This window comes from Staurois parvus, unplaced genomic scaffold (genome assembly GCF_062004578.1).
Source record: "Staurois parvus isolate SC_StPar_1 unplaced genomic scaffold, SC_StPar_1.0 ptg000048l, whole genome shotgun sequence".
Lineage (NCBI taxonomy): Eukaryota > Metazoa > Chordata > Amphibia > Anura > Ranidae > Staurois > Staurois parvus.
Window position 1 is genome coordinate 9,119,035 of NW_028317844.1, and position 19,188 is coordinate 9,138,222.

General features: G+C 45.2%; 1 protein-coding gene across 1 annotated transcript in view; it reads left to right on the forward strand.

Annotated features, from left to right (window-relative positions):
- LOC149470342 (E3 ubiquitin-protein ligase HACE1-like) overlaps positions 1-13,173 on the forward strand; it is a 44,419-nt gene extending 31,246 nt beyond the window's left edge. The window contains exon 6 of the mRNA XM_089665392.1: positions 12,884-13,173. Coding sequence (XP_089521518.1) covers positions 12,884-12,920 — 37 coding nt within the window. The 3' untranslated portion in view covers positions 12,921-13,173. The remainder of the gene's footprint in view (positions 1-12,883) is intronic.
- Positions 13,174-19,188: the final 6,015 nt, after the last annotated feature.

Genomic DNA, 19,188 nt, shown 5'->3' on the forward strand with positions numbered 1-19,188 from the left:
TGTCTCTAAGCATTATGTTCTTCACCATGGCAGAAATCCTGAGAGAACCCTGTTTATTGGCATTGACAAATTTTCAAAGAATTGTAGGGGCAGTTATACTAAGCGAGAGATTTCTAAGTTGGAAACATAGTGGATTTACACCTTAAAATCATATACACCATATGGGCTTAACATCGAATGGGATTTGAATGCATTCATTAACAACAGCTAAATGTTTCGGGTTGCTTTTTAATTAATTTTTAAAATTATTATAACTATTATAACTATTTTTATTTTGTGTATGGGATGTATATTAATGTTTTTATCTTTTTTGACGTTTATTATATTGCCAATTGCCATTTCTTTCCTGAACACAAAATGGTGCTATGACCAGTATCGCGATGCAATGGCCTGTTTTTCTTTCTCTGGTTGCAGTTATATAATGACCGGATTCATATGTTTCTAAATTAGGCCACTTGGAATAATATTCCTATTTTTTGCCTTGAGCTATTAACTGCTCGTTAATGACAGGATGTGCTGCTGAAGTCCTGGGGCTTGTGCCCAGTTTTCTCTTCCTGTTCCAGTGTTTATCCAATTGAAATGATGGAGGAGGAGTTTCCTTTCTCTCTATAAATATGCACTGCGACCTGACATTGGCCACGCCCCTGACAATGTCATTGATGAAGAAACACGTAGGGAAGAGTCAGAGCATGTGACGTCATCGTGCAGTGGAACATGGCGGCCATCTTGCTGGTTAGAAACTTTTCCATCCAAGACTTGGTGACATGCTGTTTTTTCTTTATCATTATGTACGTTTTTTACTACGTTTCCTGCAATAAATTTAATATAAAATACTATACTATGAGGATTCCTTTCATCTTTTGAATTGGATTGTCCTCTATGAGGAGAATTCTTTTTTAGGTTTTTCCTTGAGCTTTGTTTGGTGTGAAGATGTGGAATCCTAGAGCACCCATATCCACGGCTTGCCTTTTGGGTTTCATACAGCGCAATTTGACCCATCCGTAATTAGGGGTCAAAACTATCCGGTAAGAGACAGTGTGTTTGGTGGTGGTGAAGGATTCTTCCTCTCTTCCCTCTTGGCTGCTTTTGAAGATATCTATGAAAGTGTTGTGGATCCAGGGGAGAGGGGCTCATTCCCTATATTTCAAGCCTTGTGGATTGGAATTTTGATTTTATTCTTATATGTGTTTTGCATCTATATGTAAATCATCTGTAGCGCCACACTTCATTTATTATTATAGCTATGTAAAATATTAAATATAAGTGCCCGACCTGTTTAAAATCCAGCAATACACCATTTCACCCTGCTCTTTTCCTATGCTTCTATTTTGTCAGTACCATGTAAAAAATGTAGACATCCTAAAGATTTATTCAGGGGCTCAGGGGATCTGGGCTTCACCAAAATGGCAGCCTCCAGCAAGAAGAAACAGCAACAATGCTGGAGACAATTTACAGCACACAGTAATTTTAGTAGCAGAATTATTAAAGTGGAATGTATGTTCCTTGCTAAAGGTATAGTGGTTGATTCATTAAATACTCATAGACAGTTGAAGACTGGGAGATACAAAAATATTTTGATTGCAACTATGCTGTGATTAACAGACCTTAAAAGATTATGGTATCCTTTGACCCAAAATCAGCTCTCAGAGCTGACTGATAACTGAGCGATCAGCGGTCATGTGATCACTCAGTTCTTGGTCTTCGGGTAAGGGGAGGACAGCTGCAGCATTAAGATGAGTATGTTTGTACATTTTATCAGAACCCCATATATTTCCTTTAACATTTTTCACTGAGGAAAAGTAGTTGTCTAAGTCAGACATCTTCAGATAAATGCATGATTTTCAAAAATGAAATTAAAAAAAGATGAAATAACGTAGCAGTGAATATAGCCATGCCATTGCACAGTCCTTCTGGGGAAAAAAAAAATATTTAAAAGCTGTAGCATTTACCTGGTCATCTTGCTTTACCCCATGTCCTTTATAGCACAGATTTACATTTAGTGGCTGTTCTTTTCTGTAAGGTTGATATGTGGCTGTCATTTTATTGAGTTGCCCAAACAAAATCTGTTCAACCTGATACTTTATGGCATCGCTGAATACTGACTTCAAAGATTATGTAATGCAAATATTTTTTCTAAGTTCCTGGATACTGTTGCTTTCATCTGGAATATTCTATGCCAACAAAACCAAGCAGTCTGAACCCCAAATAAATTATTTAACCTGAAATAAAAATCCTTTATTTTGGGTGGTCTCTTATGAGCTGGTAATGGAAAGCAGCTTCTCTCTTTGTTATCCCTGCTTTTCAACTTAGATGAACGAAAGATAGAAATAGAAATTCCAGCCCACTCCATTGCTTGTATTGTTGATCCCAGTCATTCAGTACAATTGCTCACATACAATACAGGTAGTGATTGAGTGGTTGATGTATTGTATGACTATATGTTTCCATGTGAGCCCAACTCACCTTTGTTCTTCAGGAGGTTTTCTGCTGTTTTATGATACAGTGAACATATTTTGATTATAATTTGATTTTATGGAAATTGTAATCCCATCATTCCTTGCATCTTTCTCTTGTCTCTCTAGCAGTTATGAAGCTCAGATGAAGAATTTGCTGCGCATTGTCCGTATTTTTTGCCATGTTTTTCGCCTTGGACCCTCCTCTGCCAGTAATGGAAATGACATGGGCTACAATGGGAACAAAATTCCAAGAAAACTGTGTTCAACTTCAGAAAAGTATATGACGCTTTTAGAAAGATAGACGTAAAAGAGAGAAATATGTCAAAGCATGCAATCATTTATCAGACCCCTTCTCCACAGGACGTAAGTTTGGATACATCCTGCATGTCACTTTTAGTTCAGTTCATTGACTTCCCTCTTTTCTCTCTTGGTCAATCAGAATAGCATTTGATTCACTTTCCTTAATTGTCTGCCTTTATTATCATAACACCTTTCCCCAGCTGATTTACATTTTTACAGCACATCAATAGAGTGTACTATTTCACCACCTCAATACAGGGCACTTCTACCACCTTCCTGCCAAGAGCAATTTTCAGCTTTCAGCACTCTCACACTTTGAATGATAATACTCATGCAACACTGTACCCAAATGAAATTTTCATCCTTTTGTTTCCACAAATAGAACTTTCTTTTGGTGGTATTTAATTAGCACTGGGGTTTTTTTTGTTTCCTCTATAAATTAAAAATTTAAAAAAAAACTAATTTTTCTTTGTTTCTGTTATGCAATTTTGCAAATAAGTAATTTTTCTTCATAAATTTGGGCCAAAATGTATACTGTTACATTGCTTTGGTAAAAAAAAATTCCCAATCGGTGTGTATTATTTCATCTGTGTGAAAGTTATAGAGTCTACAAGTTATGGTACCATTCATTGAAAATTGATCACACCTGATCAAACCTGATGTACTGATGGCCTATCTCATTTCATGAGAGACTAAAAAAGCAAGGACAGTACAAGTACTCCCCAAATGACCCCTTTTTGGAAAGTAGACATTCCAAGGTATTTAGTAAGACTCATGGTGAGTTTTTTTAACTTGTAATTTTTTCCCACAATTCTTTGGAAAATGAAGAAGTTAAATATTTTTTTTTTCACACAATTGTTATATTAACAGGTTATTCCTTGCAGCTTCACCCCAACACACATGCTGCTGCTCCTCCTGAGTATGGGGATGCCACATGTGTAAGACTTTTCCACAGCCTGGTCACATACAGAGGCCCAACATCCAAGTAGCACCTACAGGCGTTCTGGATGCATAAATTACACATCTCATTTCCTGACTACCTGTTACATTTTTGAGGGCTATGGAGTACTAGGACAATGGAATTACCCACAAAATGACCCCATTTTGGAAGGCAAACACCCCAATGTATATTCTATGAGGCATAATGAGTCTTTTGAACATGTAATTTTTTTCCACGTTTTCTGGAAATGTGGAAAGAAAATGAAAAATGTATTTGTTTTACACAAAGTTGTCGATTTATAAGATATTTCTAACACATAGCATGTACATACCAAAAATTACATGCCAAAATACATTCTGCTACTCCTCCTGAGTATGGGGATACCACGTGTGTAAGACTTTTCCACAGCCTGGCCACATCCAGAGGCCCAACATCCAAGTAGCATCCTCAGGCGTTCTGGAGGCATAAATTACACATCTCATTTCCTGACTACCTATCACATTTTGCAGGGCCCTGGAGCACCAGGACAATGAAATTACCCACAAAATGACCCCATTTTGGAAGGCAAACACCACAATGTATATTCTATGTGGTATAATGAGTCTTCTGAACATTTCATTTTTTTTCCACAAGTTTTCAGAAAATGTGGCAAGAAAATTTAAATGTATTTTTTTTTTTACACAAAGTTGTCCATTTAAAATATATTTCTAACACATAGCATGTACATACCAAAAATTACACCCCAAAATACATTCTACTGCTATATTCTGGGAGTGGTTCCCTGCTTGTACTCGCCACTGCACTACTGGTGAATGCCTGCTCCTCCTCATATCTCCTGAACCTCTTTGTTTGGACTCTCTCCTCCTCAAAATCCATTGCTGACCTACTGCTTTAAACGGGGTCATACTTAGAATCTGAGTCTGACAGAGAGAGTTCCCCGCTACTCCCATCCGTCATACTCAGTATCTGGAAAGCCTCCTCGCTGGTGTATAATTTTTTTAGACATGTTTATGCTGCACTGCTGATATTGCTGATGTTGATTATGATGTTCACTGGTATAGATGTTTATCACTGGTATAGATGTGGATTTGACACTGATACTCTGTGACAGATATTGATCACTGGTACATATGTGGATTTGACACTGGTACACTGTGACAGATATTGATCACTGTTACAGGTGTGGATTTTACTCTGGTACACTGTGACAGATGTTATTCACTGGTACTGATGTGGATTTTACACTAGTACTGTGTGACAGATATTGAGCACTGGTAAACTGTGACAGATGTGGATTTGACACTGGTAGGCCGTGACAGATGTGGATTTGACACTGGTAGGCCGTGACAGATGTGGATTTGACACTGGTAGGCCATGACAGATGTTGATCACTGGTACAGAAGTGGATGACCCTGGTACACCGTGACAGATGTGGATCACTGGTACAGATGTGTATTTTACGCTGGTATGCCATGACAGATGTGGATCACTGGTAAAGATGTGGATGACTACTGCTAATGTGTGACAGATGTGGATCACTGGTGCACTGACTGCACTGTGTGTGTTTTACACAGATCAGCTCTGCTTCTCCTCACTAGCAAACTCTGTGTGAGGAGAGGTAGAGCTGATCAAAAGACTGGCGGCTTTGTTGACATCACATGATGGCTGTGATTGGACACAGCCATCATGTGCTCAGCAGGGCCAATCAGAGAGCCCTTCTGCCATACTGCGTTACACTGTGTCCAACGGACACAGGCACACTGAAAGTGCAAAGCTGCACAGCCACGTTCTGAGGGACAGTCAGGAACGTCCACTCAGAACGGTGAAGATCCCACCTGGCCGTTTATATGCAGTGGCCAGGTGTGAAGCGGTTAAACATGGATATATATATAAACCACTTTTTATACCTTTTGGGTATTGCTATCCAATCAAAGTCTCCTATCCGATTCTCTCTTTCTACTGTGCCATCATACTATGATTTTGAACTGATTTTATTTGGAAATGCTTTAAAGGCCTTGTACACTTTCAACTGTTTTTGTTGTTTTAACTAGGTATTAGTGTAGTTATTCTCTCTGCACTGTTTGTTTCTCTTACCTTGTAATGATGGGCTCACATGTTGTGGCTGAAGTTTGTAGTGTCATGGCTGATCGATTCAACTATGTCCATCTTTTTCTGCAGCTAGCCTGTCCCTATCACCAAAGGGACAAGACAATTTTCTGTTCTGGGTCACATTGTTCAATGCAAGGCTGTTCATCTGCTCTGTGTTACTTCACTATGTGGGAGTGCTAATGTAGTGAAAATAAAAATTCTTCCAGCTGCATGGTAAATTCCCTATGTGGCAGATCTAATTAAAGTAGTTGTAAAGGCTGAAGCTTTTTTAACTTCATGCATTCTATGCATGAAGGTAAAAAAAATCCTTCTGTGAACCCCGCCATGCTTACCTGTGCCCCCTCCCAATCAAGGGATGTGCAAGCAAGCCTCGGGTCTCCCAGGTCTCTCTCTCCTCATTGGCTAAGACAACAGCAGATGCCACTAGCTCCCGCTACTGTCAATAACAGCCAGTGAGCCAATGAGGACAGAGCGGGGGTGGGGCCAAGCTTCGGCTGTGTTTGAATGGTGACACAGAGCACCGACTCAGGAGAGAACCTGCTTGGGTGCCCCCAAAGCTATTGCTCACCTTCCTCAGCATTAGGCCGAGAGACCCAGGAATTGTGGGACATGTAGTTGTCTCACAAGTAAATGAAGTTTGCAGACTACAGACAGGGGTCATGTATTAACCTGTGCAGTACCATACTGCATACCTCATGTTTCTACACAAACAGAAACTGCTAACAAAGGAATGTGAAGATTTACTGTAGGCTGTACAGTAACAAATTACGCCATGGAGCTGCATGATCAATGCACATTTTATGCAGGTGAAAATGCAAGGTTTAGGTAAGAAGGTTTATTATACCTTTAAGAAAATTTTCTTTGAGTAGAACGTTTCCTTCTCTCCCACCACAGTTCTCAACGCTGACATAGCTGAGTAACAGCCACATGCCTTGTCATTAGTGTCCTCTCACAGACTTGTAATTCCTAGGAGAGGAGATGTGTCTGACCACTTAGATCACCAAGTGCACCAAGTCAAATTTTCTGCCACCTTTTGGACTGTACATGGATATTTAGACGCACTGTGTAACTTCTGTAACTGGAATACAGAAGTAAAATGTTAAAAATGTATGATGTTATTACAATGTCTGCCTGAAAATTAGTCAGTCAGTATATAAGCTGCCATTGCTGTTTCCCCACTGAAAATGCAGGCTTCCTGGCTGTTATTTTTTAGCCTTGATATGTAAGCAAAGACTCAGAACAGGTATGTAACTTAGCAGATCAGCCTTTGCTTGGTGCTTGAATGTTGTGGGTCTGTAACCTAGAAAATGTGTCTTAAGTGATGGTCATGTTTATGCAGTCTCTCTGCACAATTTATTCGTTTTCAGCTATGTTTTTCTCAGACATCCTTTTGAAAATGGGACTGATTACACCCAGATCTATTACCTACCTCCCAGAGGAATAGTACCCAGACCCCTCATCTGATGGTCTCTTAGGTTGCCATTCCACACTGGACCCTTTGCAAACCCTTATTGCCTGTTGGGCCGGTGAGCTGTTATACAGATCCAGGGCGGTGATCTCCAGCTAGGGAACCATGTTCCTGAAGGCCCTAGTGGCATGCTGGTCAAGATGGATGAAGTTTGGAGTCCTGCAGCGAGAATGGAGAATACCTCTGATAGGGGTCCCTGTGGTGACTTTATCAGGGCGGGGGGGACAGGAAGTGGCCTCTTGTGTCCCTTGTTTTCTGTATACATTTCATTCTGTGTATTTTACTGTGTCTGGCCACCCAAGTGCTACACTGCAGTAGAAGTGTTTAGAAGGGGCAAGCTGGAGATTTGACACCATTCTTTTTGGTGGGGCAGAAAAAGTTTATCTGACTGCTCTTGATAAAAAGGGACTAACATGCACATGCACCTGTGCAGTGCATTGGGGACATCACCCATGCCAGAAGTTCCTAGCGGTTGCCATATTAGTTTGCACAGGGTGCAGTGGTGCTACACTTTTTTGGGTGGATCCTTGATTGAAGATCAGTAAACTTACCTATCTCTGGGTACAGTTTATGGGGGTGTTATTTTAGTGAATTATTGCATTCTCTCTTCTCAGCTGATGGTGGCCCATATATTTTACACCTAACGGTCCACATATTGTCAGCAGGCCATGTACAGCAATGGCAGAGAGGTGGAGAAAATGGGGGGACATGGTTCCAAGTTTCCCTTATTGGGCTGGGAGGAAGCTATTCACAGCTCTCCTTGCATTTACTCTCCAGGGGGTGAGATGGTTCCTTGTGGTTCTAATTCCCTACACCTGTCTGGTGTTTCTACCCCATCTGGGTAGCCTTCTTTCAGTTCTTTTGTTTCATATTACGTTTTAGCAGGTAGATGACAGACACTCTCTGCTCTAAGCAGCTTCTTCCAACCGTCACTTAAAACCTGGGTGCAGAAGGCTAACTGAGCCATCTATGCACACTTCCCAGAACTTCCACATTTATTGTAGCACATCCACAAACATGGCAGTGACAGACAACCCTAAATAGCGCATTTCACCCAGTCAGAACTTAATCATAAAGAGGGGGTGGTTCTAGAGTGGGGGCTGTTACTACCATGTGTTTGCATGTGCTACAATGAATGTGCAAGTTTGTGATTCATCTGCTGTTTCATTTTACCAGGTAAATGGTTAGGCCTCTGTGGACACTACCTTTGGGAGGAGGATCTTGCAGGCAGCTGTGCAGGGTTCTAACCGGTGTTAAATAGAGTTTTTTGGGCTTGTTGGCCGGTTGCTGTATTGCCCTCCACTTATATTTAATGATTTGGGACATCCCAATCATATTGGATATGAAGATGCCCTGTGTCCTGTGATGTAGAGAAAAGGATTTTACAGGTGAACAATTTTCCCTGCCTCAGAAACAGATGAAAGATATTAAGAGGCAGACTGTAAGTGCAGGCCCCGGCTTTTTTTATTGACCATCTCTCCAATTTTCTCTGCCTCAGGAACAGATGAAAAGTATTAGGAAGCAGACTGTAAGTGCAGGCTCTAGCTTTTTGTATTGACAGTCTCACCATGCAAAAACCTTTTTAGCCTTTCGAGTGCTCGCTATATCATACGTAGCTCTCTATGGCTGGTCATGTGTCCTTTTTTCCCTTTGTTTCAGTGCAGCAGCCTTCATCAGATTCTTCAGTATCCAACACTTCTGGAAGTGTCAGATGCCTGTGTTCCCCACCACACACACTGTGGTTCCTTCCTTGGACCCCTCTGCAAAGAACTTCTTTTTCAGTTTTGTTGTAGAACTGACAACTCCTAATTGGAAAAACACCTACTTTATATTTGTTTTTATTCACATAATATAACTTAGAAATAAAATAGTATTACAGCTGAACTTTTACTTGCTCTTTTATGAAAAATCCAGAACATAAAGGATAACTTCACCTTTGGGAACATGTTACATGTCCTACCTGTTTTTAGGGTGGAACATGTAATCATGTTCCCATAGCCGCAGCTGCCGCCCCCTCCCTCTGACAGATAGTATGGGGAGCTGCATCACTCATTTACGGACTTCTGTGAATGAATGAACTGCAAGTCCCAACAGCCTTAGTAGCTGTCGGCTTGTAGTTTTCAGTGAACTACCACAGCACTGTGGAGTGCCGTGATAGTTCATTGAAGTTTCCTGTCAGAATATATTCTTACTCATACATCGCGTACAGCAAGCAGATATTCTGACAGGTCTGCAGGAGACCTGCATGGCATCAGTGATCTACTGATCGCTGGTGCAATGCTTTCCAGGCTCCTGTAGACAAAAATAATAAATACACATTTATTTACCTGCAAAAAAATGTGCATTTATTATTTTTGTCTAAAAGGTGAACTTATCATTTAAGTTTTCCTCTACTGTGTAGAGGTGGCTTGGGTGTTTATCAGTATTTAGTATAGTAGTGATCTCTCCGTGACATCCATCTGTGTTCCAGTTATTCCACTATCCATCTAGTTTGAGTGAATGCAGGAATCTGTTCATTTTTTTTCTATTTCTCAGACTACTGGCTAAACAAACAAAAAAAAATATACCCAAGATTCATTTTCTGATCTTTTGACAGGCACATCTGTTTGCCCCACATGCTTTTTTTTTCTATCCAAATTGCTTTGTTATGTGACTAAGAATTTTTCCCATGTTACTGTGACTAAAATTTCATTATGTGTGAATAAAAGGAATGCTATTAAAAGTTTTTTAAAAGTGTTCCAGGGCAAACATATAGTAAATTTTAATACAGGCCCTATTTTGTTACTTTCTGCTGCCACGTTAAGTATGTTTTATGGTTAAAGCACATTGCATAGAGCACTATTATATCTGAACAGGTAGAGCATTCAAGTTTAGGAGACTCTACAGTAGTAGTCTAAAACGTTGATAATTATTTGTTATCAAAATGGAAGGTGATGTCCAGCATGTTACCATAAAGTGATATCAGACTTAGGTGAAATTTTAACTATTGTCAGGATAATAATTATGGGAACTGCCATTGCTGAAAATTACCAAACAACAAAAATTTAAAAGAGATATAGAAGACTAGAGCAAGGATGAGATATTTGATTAAACAGTTACACGTGGTAGAAGTACATCTAGATGTAAAAGATATTTCTCACGTAAAAATGGCCCTAGGTCCTCCGATAGTGAAAAGGATGAAGACCCTAATGCACAAAAATCAGTAAGTTTTTTAGGAAATGAAAAAAACAATACGGAAATGGTAAGCATCTTAAAATCAGGGAACAATATAGGAAACTGCAACAAGAAGAACGAACCACCCAAAACACCCCCAAAGTAACAAAGATTACAAGTCGAACAAGGAGTCACAAAAATTAGATCTGACATCTGATTTGATAACTAATGATCTTAAAGTGATTAAGTTGTCACAATTTAATCTCAAATTTCAACATTATAAATTATTACAGAATGGATTTCCTTCCCCCCTCCAGTAAAATGGGACTCTAAAGTTTTTAAGGATCTAAATTTATTTCTAAGAAAAACACTACTAAGGATTCCATTCAATACAGAAAGATCCCATGAGAAAGTAGGGATAACCACAGAGTGACAAGTAATAAGCTACTTAATAACCCTCTTAGAGGAAGGAGCAATAGAGGAAGAGAACTTGGAAGGAATAACATCAACGAAATGGAAGAGAAATACCAGATTAAAAGTACCTTCTATAAAAATGCCCAATATTAGTGCAAATAAATGGCTTCTCGATTTATGGAAGATTAACTGGGGGAAAAATTACCAGATAATTTAACTAAAATAGAGAGTACAGCCCTTAATGAATTACATATTGCTAAAGAAATAGTATTAAAAAGAAGTGATAAGGGAGGTAATGTAGTCTTCATGGACAGTAATGATTATGAAAATGAAATTAAAAGACAACTAAGTGATCTAAATACATGCATTAAATTATCTGAAAATCCATTCCCCAAAATCGTTAATATCTTAAAACATAAAATCATTTGGGCATATGAAGCTAACTTGCTAACTAAACAGGAATATAATAGCTCTAAATTTATACATATAACATCCCTACCTTCTATGTGATTCCCTAAATTCATAAGAACCCACTTAAACCACCTGGTTGACCTATAGTTTCAGCAGTGAATGGTCCCTTAGAAATGATTGGGAAATATATAGTTGATCTGATTAAGGATTTGGTCATTGCCTTACAGTCATATGTGAAGGACACTAGAGACATCTTATCTAAACTGGAAACTGTTCAGGTTCCACAAGGTACTCTCTTGGTGGGAATCGATGTGGAATCTTTGTATACCTCTATCCCACACAATTGGGGCCTTAGAGCGATAGCCTACTTTCTTGAACAACATTATCCAGGGATGGGAGCTCAGAATTAACTAATTCTGGATTTTCTGGAATTTATGCTCTCACATAACTGTTTTCAATTTCTGGGAGCCTTTTTCCAACAAATCTGTGGCACATCTATGGGTCCCCCCTGGGCCCCAGCTTACGCATGTCTCTATTTGGGACTATGGGAAATTAAAGAGGTTTGTGCTTCACCAATGTATCTGGGCCACGTCACTCAGTGGCTCAGAAACATTGATGATATGTTAATGTTATGGGATGGTACTACAGATCAACTGCAGGAATTCCTAGCCCAGTTGAACCAAAATGACAGGAACATTAGATTAACGTTTACTTACGATTATAAAGAGATTTCATTCCTAGATCTTTTTGTTTCTATCCAAGGAAATAGTTTAAGTACAAAAACATATAGGAAGGAAACAGCAGCCAACACATTGTTACATTTGGGCAGTCGCCATCCTGAATCTCTGAAACAGGGTATACCCATAGGTCACTTCCTTCGGATACGAAGAAACTGTACAGAAGAAACTTAGTCCCATGTAGAAGCGGCCCAGATGTATCAGAAATTCAAAGAAAGGGGCTACTCAAATAGAACTTTAAGAAAGGCAAAATCTAAGGCCTTACATAAAGCCAGATGTACTTTACTTAAAATAGAAAATGACAACGGGGTGAGGATAATAAAAGAAGCAAAATGAACCTATTAGGTTCATAACCAAATTTGGTCAACAGTGGAAGGAGGTTAGAAATATGCTGCAATCCCATTGGCATATACTAACAGCTAATCCTCATATAACGGAAATAGTAGGCACTAGGCCCCAAATGGTAGCCAAAAGAATGTCTAATCTAAATGATTTTTTGGTACACTCTGAATTTAGAAAGACTCCTATAGAAAAATGGCTAACCAAAATGGGAAAGACAACTGGGATGTTTCCCTGTGGTCATTGTCAAATTTGTCCCTTTGTACAGAAGAACAAATATTGCTATTTTCAGTCTTTTCAACATTTAAGGGATATCAGCCAATATTGAATAGCATATCTTTGACATACCTTCTACCATCAATCTACATTAAAGATGCTGAGACACTGTGAAGGTAATATGAATTATTAATCATATTGGAGCTTTACGTATAGCTATATAGCTAACAGATTGTACTTGTTATCTATATCCCTCAATGCATGATTACTCATTGCAGACTTGTACCTATGTACTGATTTCCTTTCTACTGATTATTCATCGAATATGTTGACTTTTCAGGATTTATTCTTCATGCTACTACAACATCCAGAATTGATGAATATACTCAAGTGGTGAAATTACCTATTCTTTTTCACATATGCCATTATTGGAAATCAGTAAGATACTTAAGCCATGAAGATGTACTATCTTGATCACACTCAGAGTGAACTTTAGGCCTACAAAAGGAAGATCTCCTTTTCCCAGAAGGATTATTTATCGGTTACCAAGCCAACTATCATTCAACATTTTTCAGCTAAGTCATGCTGTGGACTTTTGTTTTTAATACACTGTTTTACTTGGTATTGACCGTGTGTCAGGGCTCCCAGGTATGACCAGAGGTGTGTGACTGAAGCAGGGAAACGCAGACTTCAGATATGTGATTAACAATGTAATTTATTAACACTAACAATACAAACATAAACGCAGTGCAATACTAAACATAATACAGTGCAAACAAACCCAACCAACCACCCACAGATAACAGTACATACAAGCAAGCGTCGTCAGGCAGGCCGAGTCAATATCAATTGGGCAGGTAGGTACAGGGGGAGCAAGCGGAGAATCGTCGGGGTCACAGGCCAGGTTCAGCAGGTAGCAAGCAGCGTAGTACAGAGGGTCAGGCAGAGGGATGGTCAGGGTCACAAGCCAGGGATCAGAACAGGTAGCAAGCAGCGTAGTACAGAGGGTCAGGCAGAGGGATGGTCAGGGTCACAAGCCAGGGATCAGAACAGGTAGCAAAGGAACAGAAACAGGATGCAGGACAGATACAGGGCCCAGGACAAACACAACCCCAAGGCAGAGTCTGCAAGTCTGGCCATCCCTTAAATACACCAGTATCATCAGTTCCAGGTGTTAGCTGGCTGAAAGGTTGAGTCTCTGATTGCTGGGAGCACCCGCTGGCCAGCCCTGGTACTGCAGATCAAAAGGCAGGTGAGTCCCACCATTGCTGGCCAGTCCATTCCTGACAGTACCCCCCCTCAAGGAGCGGCCTCAGGACGCTCCAAACAGTCCTAGCTGGGAAAAATGTTCCACCGCCCGGGTCTGGTAACTGGCGGGATATCAAAGACTGGCACACCGGGCAGGACTCCGGGCAGCGGTACACCGGGCAGAGGCACATCGGGCTGGACTCCGGGCAGAGGCACATCGGGCTGGACTCCGGGCAGAGGCACATCGGGCTGGACTCCGGGCAGAGGCACATCGGGCTGGACTCCGGGCAGAGGCACATCGGGCTGGACTCCGGGCAGAGGCACATCGGGCTGGACTCCGGGCAGAGGCACATCGGGCTGGACTCCGGGCAGAGGCACATCGGGCTGGACTCCGGGCAGAGGCACACCGGGCAGAGGCACATCGGGCTGGACTCCGGGCAGAGGCACATCGGGCTGGACTCCGGGCAGAGGCACATCGGGCTGGACTCCGGGCAGAGGCACATCGGGCAGGACTCCGGGCAGAGGCACATCGGGCAGGACCCCGGGCAGAGGCACATCGGGCTACCAGGCGAAGCGGCAGGCAGCGGGCCACCGGGCGGAGCGGCAGGCACCGGGCCCCCGGGCGGAGCGGCAGGCCTCGGGCCCCCGGGCGGGGCGTCAGGCCTCGGGCCCCCGGGCGGGGCGACAGGCCTCGGGCCCCCGGGCGGGGCGACAGGCCTCGGGCCCCCGGGCGGGGCGACAGGCATCGGGCCCCCGGGCGGGGCGACAGGCATCGGGCCCCCGGGCGGGGCGACAGGCATCGGGCCCCCAGGCGGGGCGACAGGCATCGGGCCCCCAGGCGGAACTACAGGTCTCGGGCCCTCAGACGGAGCGGCGGGTGCCGGACCCCCAGATGGAGCGACAGGCCTCGGGCCCCCAGGCGGGGCGACAGGCATCGGACCCCCAGGCGGGGCGACAGGCATCGGGCCCCCAGGCGGGGCGACAGGCATCGGGCCCCCAGGCGGGGCGACAGGCATCGGGCCCCCAGGCGGGGCGGCGGGCGCCGGACCCCCAGGCGGAACTACAGGCCTCGGGCCCTCAGGCGGAGCGGCGGGCGCCGGACCCCCGGGTGGAGCGACAGGTCTCGTGCCCTCAGGCGGAGCGGCGGGCGCCGGACCCCCAGGTGGAGCGACAGGCATCGGGCCCCCAGGCGGGGCGACAGGCATCGGGCCCCCAGGCGGGGCGACAGGCATCGGGCCCCCAGGCAGAGCGGCGGGCGCCGGACCCCCAGGCGGAACTACAGGTCTCGGGCCCTCAGGCGGAGCGGCGGGCGCCGGACCCCCGGGTGGAGCAACAGGTCTCGGGCCCTCAGGCGGAGCGGCGGGCGCCGGACCCCCAGGTGGAGCGACAGGTCTCGGGCCCCCAGGCGGAGCGACAGGTCTCGGGCCCTCAGGCGGAGCGGCGGGCGCCGGACCCCCAGGCGGAGCGACAGGTCTCGGGCCCTCAGGCGGAGCGGCGGGCGCCGGACCCCCAGGTGGAGCGAAAGGTCTCGGGCCCTCAGGCGGAGCGGCGGGCGCCAGACCCCCAGGTGGAGCGACAGGTCTCGGGCCCTCAGGCGGAGCGGCGGGCGCCGGACCCCCAGGCGGTGCGACAGGTCTCGGGCCCTCAGGCGGAGCGACAGGTCTCGGGCCCCCAGGCGGGGCGGCGGGCGCCGGACCCCCAGGTGGAGCGGCGGGCGCTGGACCCCCAGGCGGAGCGACAGGTCTCGGGCCCCCAGGCGGAGCAGCGGGCACCGAGTCACCAGGCACGACAGTGGGCTCCGAGTCAACTGGCATGACCGCTGGCACTAGGTCAGACATTGGATCGTCTGGCTGGACAGCGGGCATCGGGTCACCAGGCATCAGGTCATTTGGCTCGACAGCGGGCACCGTGTCATCTGGCAAGGCAGTGGGCTCCGAGTCAACTGGTATGACCGCGGGCACTGGGTCAGACATTGGATCGTCTGACCGGACAGCGGGCATCGGGTCACCAGGCATCAGGTCATTTGGCTCGACCGCGGGCACCGCGTCATCTGGCAAGGCAGTGGGCTCCGAGTCAACTGGTATGACCGCGGGCACTGGGGCAGACATTGAATCGTCTGGCTGGACAGCGGGCATCGGGTCACCAGGCATCAGGTCATTTGGCTCGACAGCGGGCACCGCGTCATCTGGCAAGGCAGTGGGCTCCGAGTCAACAGGCACGACAGTGGGCACCGGGTCATCAGGTACCGGATTGTCTGGCTCGACAGCAGGCATCGGGTCACCAGGTATGACAGCGGGCACTGGGTCACCAGGCATCAGGTCATTTGGCTTGCCAGCGGGCACCGCGTCATCTGGCAAGGCAGTGGGCACCGGGTCACCAGGCATTGGATCGTCTGGCTCGACAGCGGGCATCGGGTCACCAGGTATGACAGCGGGCACTGGGTCACCAGGCATCAGGTCATTTGGCTCGCCAGCGGGCACCGCGTCATCTGGCAAGGCAGTGGGCACCGAGTCACCAGGTACGACAGCGGGCTCTGAGTCAATTGGCACGACAGCGGGCACCGGATCAGGTACCGGATCATCTGGATCAACAGCGGGCATCGAGTCAACTGGCCTAATAGGATCGTCAGGCTGGATCAGTTCATCATGCTGGGTAGAGGCATCAGGCTGAATGCCGGCGTCCGGCTGAGTAGAGGCTTCAGGCCGAGTAGAGGCTTCAGGCCGAGTAGAGGCTTCAGGCCGAGTAGAGGCATCAGGCCGAGTAGAGGCTTCAGGCCGAGTAGAGGCATCAGGCCGAGTAGAGGCATCAGGCCGAGTAGAGGCTTCAGGCCGAGTAGAGGCATCAGGCCGAGTAGAGGCATCAGGCTGAAGAGAGGCATCAGGCTGCATACAGGCATCAGGCTGAAGAGAGGCATCAGGCTGCGTACAGGCATCAGGCCGAGTACAGGCATCAGGCCGAGTAGAGGCTTCAGGCTGAGTAGAGGCTTCAGGCTGAGTAGAGGCTTCAGGCTGAGTAGAGGTTTCAGGCTGAACCACGGAAGGCAGGCTCACCGGTTTGGATACTGGCAGGATGGTATTGGTTGGAAAGAATTTTCGCTTTTTTCTGGTTTTAACTACTGGAGCACTGCACGTAAACGCAGGTCTGCAAACGAATGGAGCAGCTGGAGACAGAGAAGAACTGGAGGATGGAACAGGAGAGGGAGCAGTTGCTACAGAGGGCTTTTTTACAGGGTTAAAGGCAGGATAGGTGCAGCGAGTGGGAACAGGGTACTGACATGCGGTAGATAGCCAAGTATACTGGGCTGTAACTGGAGGAGTTGTTGGGAATACAGGAGTAGAGTTAGAAGCAGGACTGGGTTTTTGTAAGCTGACTGAGGCTGGGTGCAACAAGTCTGTCCATGTCTGCAGTATGGGTTGAACAAAGCTGAGCTTACACAAAGCCTGTCTGGTCAATGACTGCACTGCGTTTATACAATCTCTTAGTGTCTGTGGTGAACATGTGGAATAACGCTCCAGAAAGTAACCCACATCATCCTCTAATAACCACACCAGGGACTCTACCTGGTCTGCACTAAATGGTGGCAAAAATTCATCCCTGCATTCGGGGGTACCAGATGAAACCAACTCTGCACAAACCTCAATCAAAGGCTGCACCTCAGAGAACTCTGTGCCCTGATCTACTAGAACATGAGCGAGCCGTATACATTCTAGCAGTTCATCCCGGGTATACTCCTTCAGAGTTTGATAAGCATACTCCCTGTCATCAAACACTAGCAGATATAAATACGCAACCTCATCCAGATCCATCCTTCCCATCAACAAGCCAAGATGGCTTCCCTGTGCAGCCACTTCTGGTCAGGATTGGCCTTGGTGTAATGTCAGGGCTCCCAGGTATGACCAGAGGTGTGTGACTGAAGCAGGGAAATGCAGACTTCAGATATGTGATTAACAATGTAATTTATTAACACTAACAATACAAACATAAACGCAGTGCAATACTAAACATAATACAGTGCAAACAAACCCAACCAACCACCCACAGATAACAGTACATACAAGCAAGCGTCGTCAGGCAGGCCGAGTCAATATCAATTGGGCAGGTAGGTACAGGGGGAGCAAGCGGAGAATCGTCGGGGTCACAGGCCAGGTTCAGCAGGTAGCAAGCAGCGTAGTACAGAGGGTCAGGCAGAGGGATGGTCAGGGTCACAAGCCAGGGATCAGAACAGGTAGCAAGCAGCGTAGTACAGAGGGTCAGGCAGAGGGATGGTCAGGGTCACAAGCCAGGGATCAGAACAGGTAGCAAAGGAACAGAAACAGGATGCAGGACAGATACAGGGCCCAGGACAAACACAACACCAAGGCAGAGTCTGCAAGTCTGGCCATCCCTTAAATACACCAGTATCATCAGTTCCAGGTGTTAGCTGGCTGAAAGGTTGAGTCTCTGATTGCTGGGAGCACCCGCTGGCCAGCCCTGGTACTGCAGATCAAAAGGCAGGTGAGTCCCACCATTGCTGGCCAGTCCATTCCTGACACCGTGTGTTCACCATGTTCTAAAGCAGTGGTTCTTAACCTTGTTGGAGGTACTGAACCCCACCAGTTTCATATGCGCATTCACCGAACCCTTCTTAATTGGAAAAATAAAATATGATTTTTAAAATTCAAAACATAGGTATATATTTAGGTATATATTTATACATAGGTGCACAAAATGAACAAAACCGTTAAGAACAAAGAACAAAACCTTTAAAACATGATTTTTCACACAAAAACAAAAACATAATAATGAATATTTACTGCACGAATCATATGAGTCGGTTGTGGGTCTTCACCTCCGCCGAACCCGCGAGACTGACTCACCGAACCCCTGGGGTTCGATCGAACCCAGGTTAAGAACCACTGTTCTAAAGCATATCCTCCATAGGATCATTGTGATCATAATAAAGATACTTATTTGCATTTATTCTGATGTATCCTGTACTCTGCTTTTGATTTACATACCGATCTTTTTGCAGTTTGCTCTAGTCAACTGCTTTCTTTTTTGAACTGCCATTGCTGACCTGATTTGAAGGTGCATTGTCTAGAGCTGTTCTTATATTACTTACCTCACTACTTATTGAATTGCTGACCCCCAAAAGCACATGTTTGTGTTTTTTTTTATGTTCCAACACATACATACATAAATCCTGTATTATAACCACTTGCACTCCTGAGGAAGTACCCCCCCCCTTAATGACCAGGTCTCTTTTTGCTACTCGGTGCTGCACTAATTCAACTGATAATTGCACGGTCATGCAATGCTGCACCCAAACAAAATTTACGTCCTTTCTTTCACACAAATAGAGCTTTCTTTCGGTGGTATTTGATCACCTGTGTGCTTTTTATTTTTCACGCTATAAAC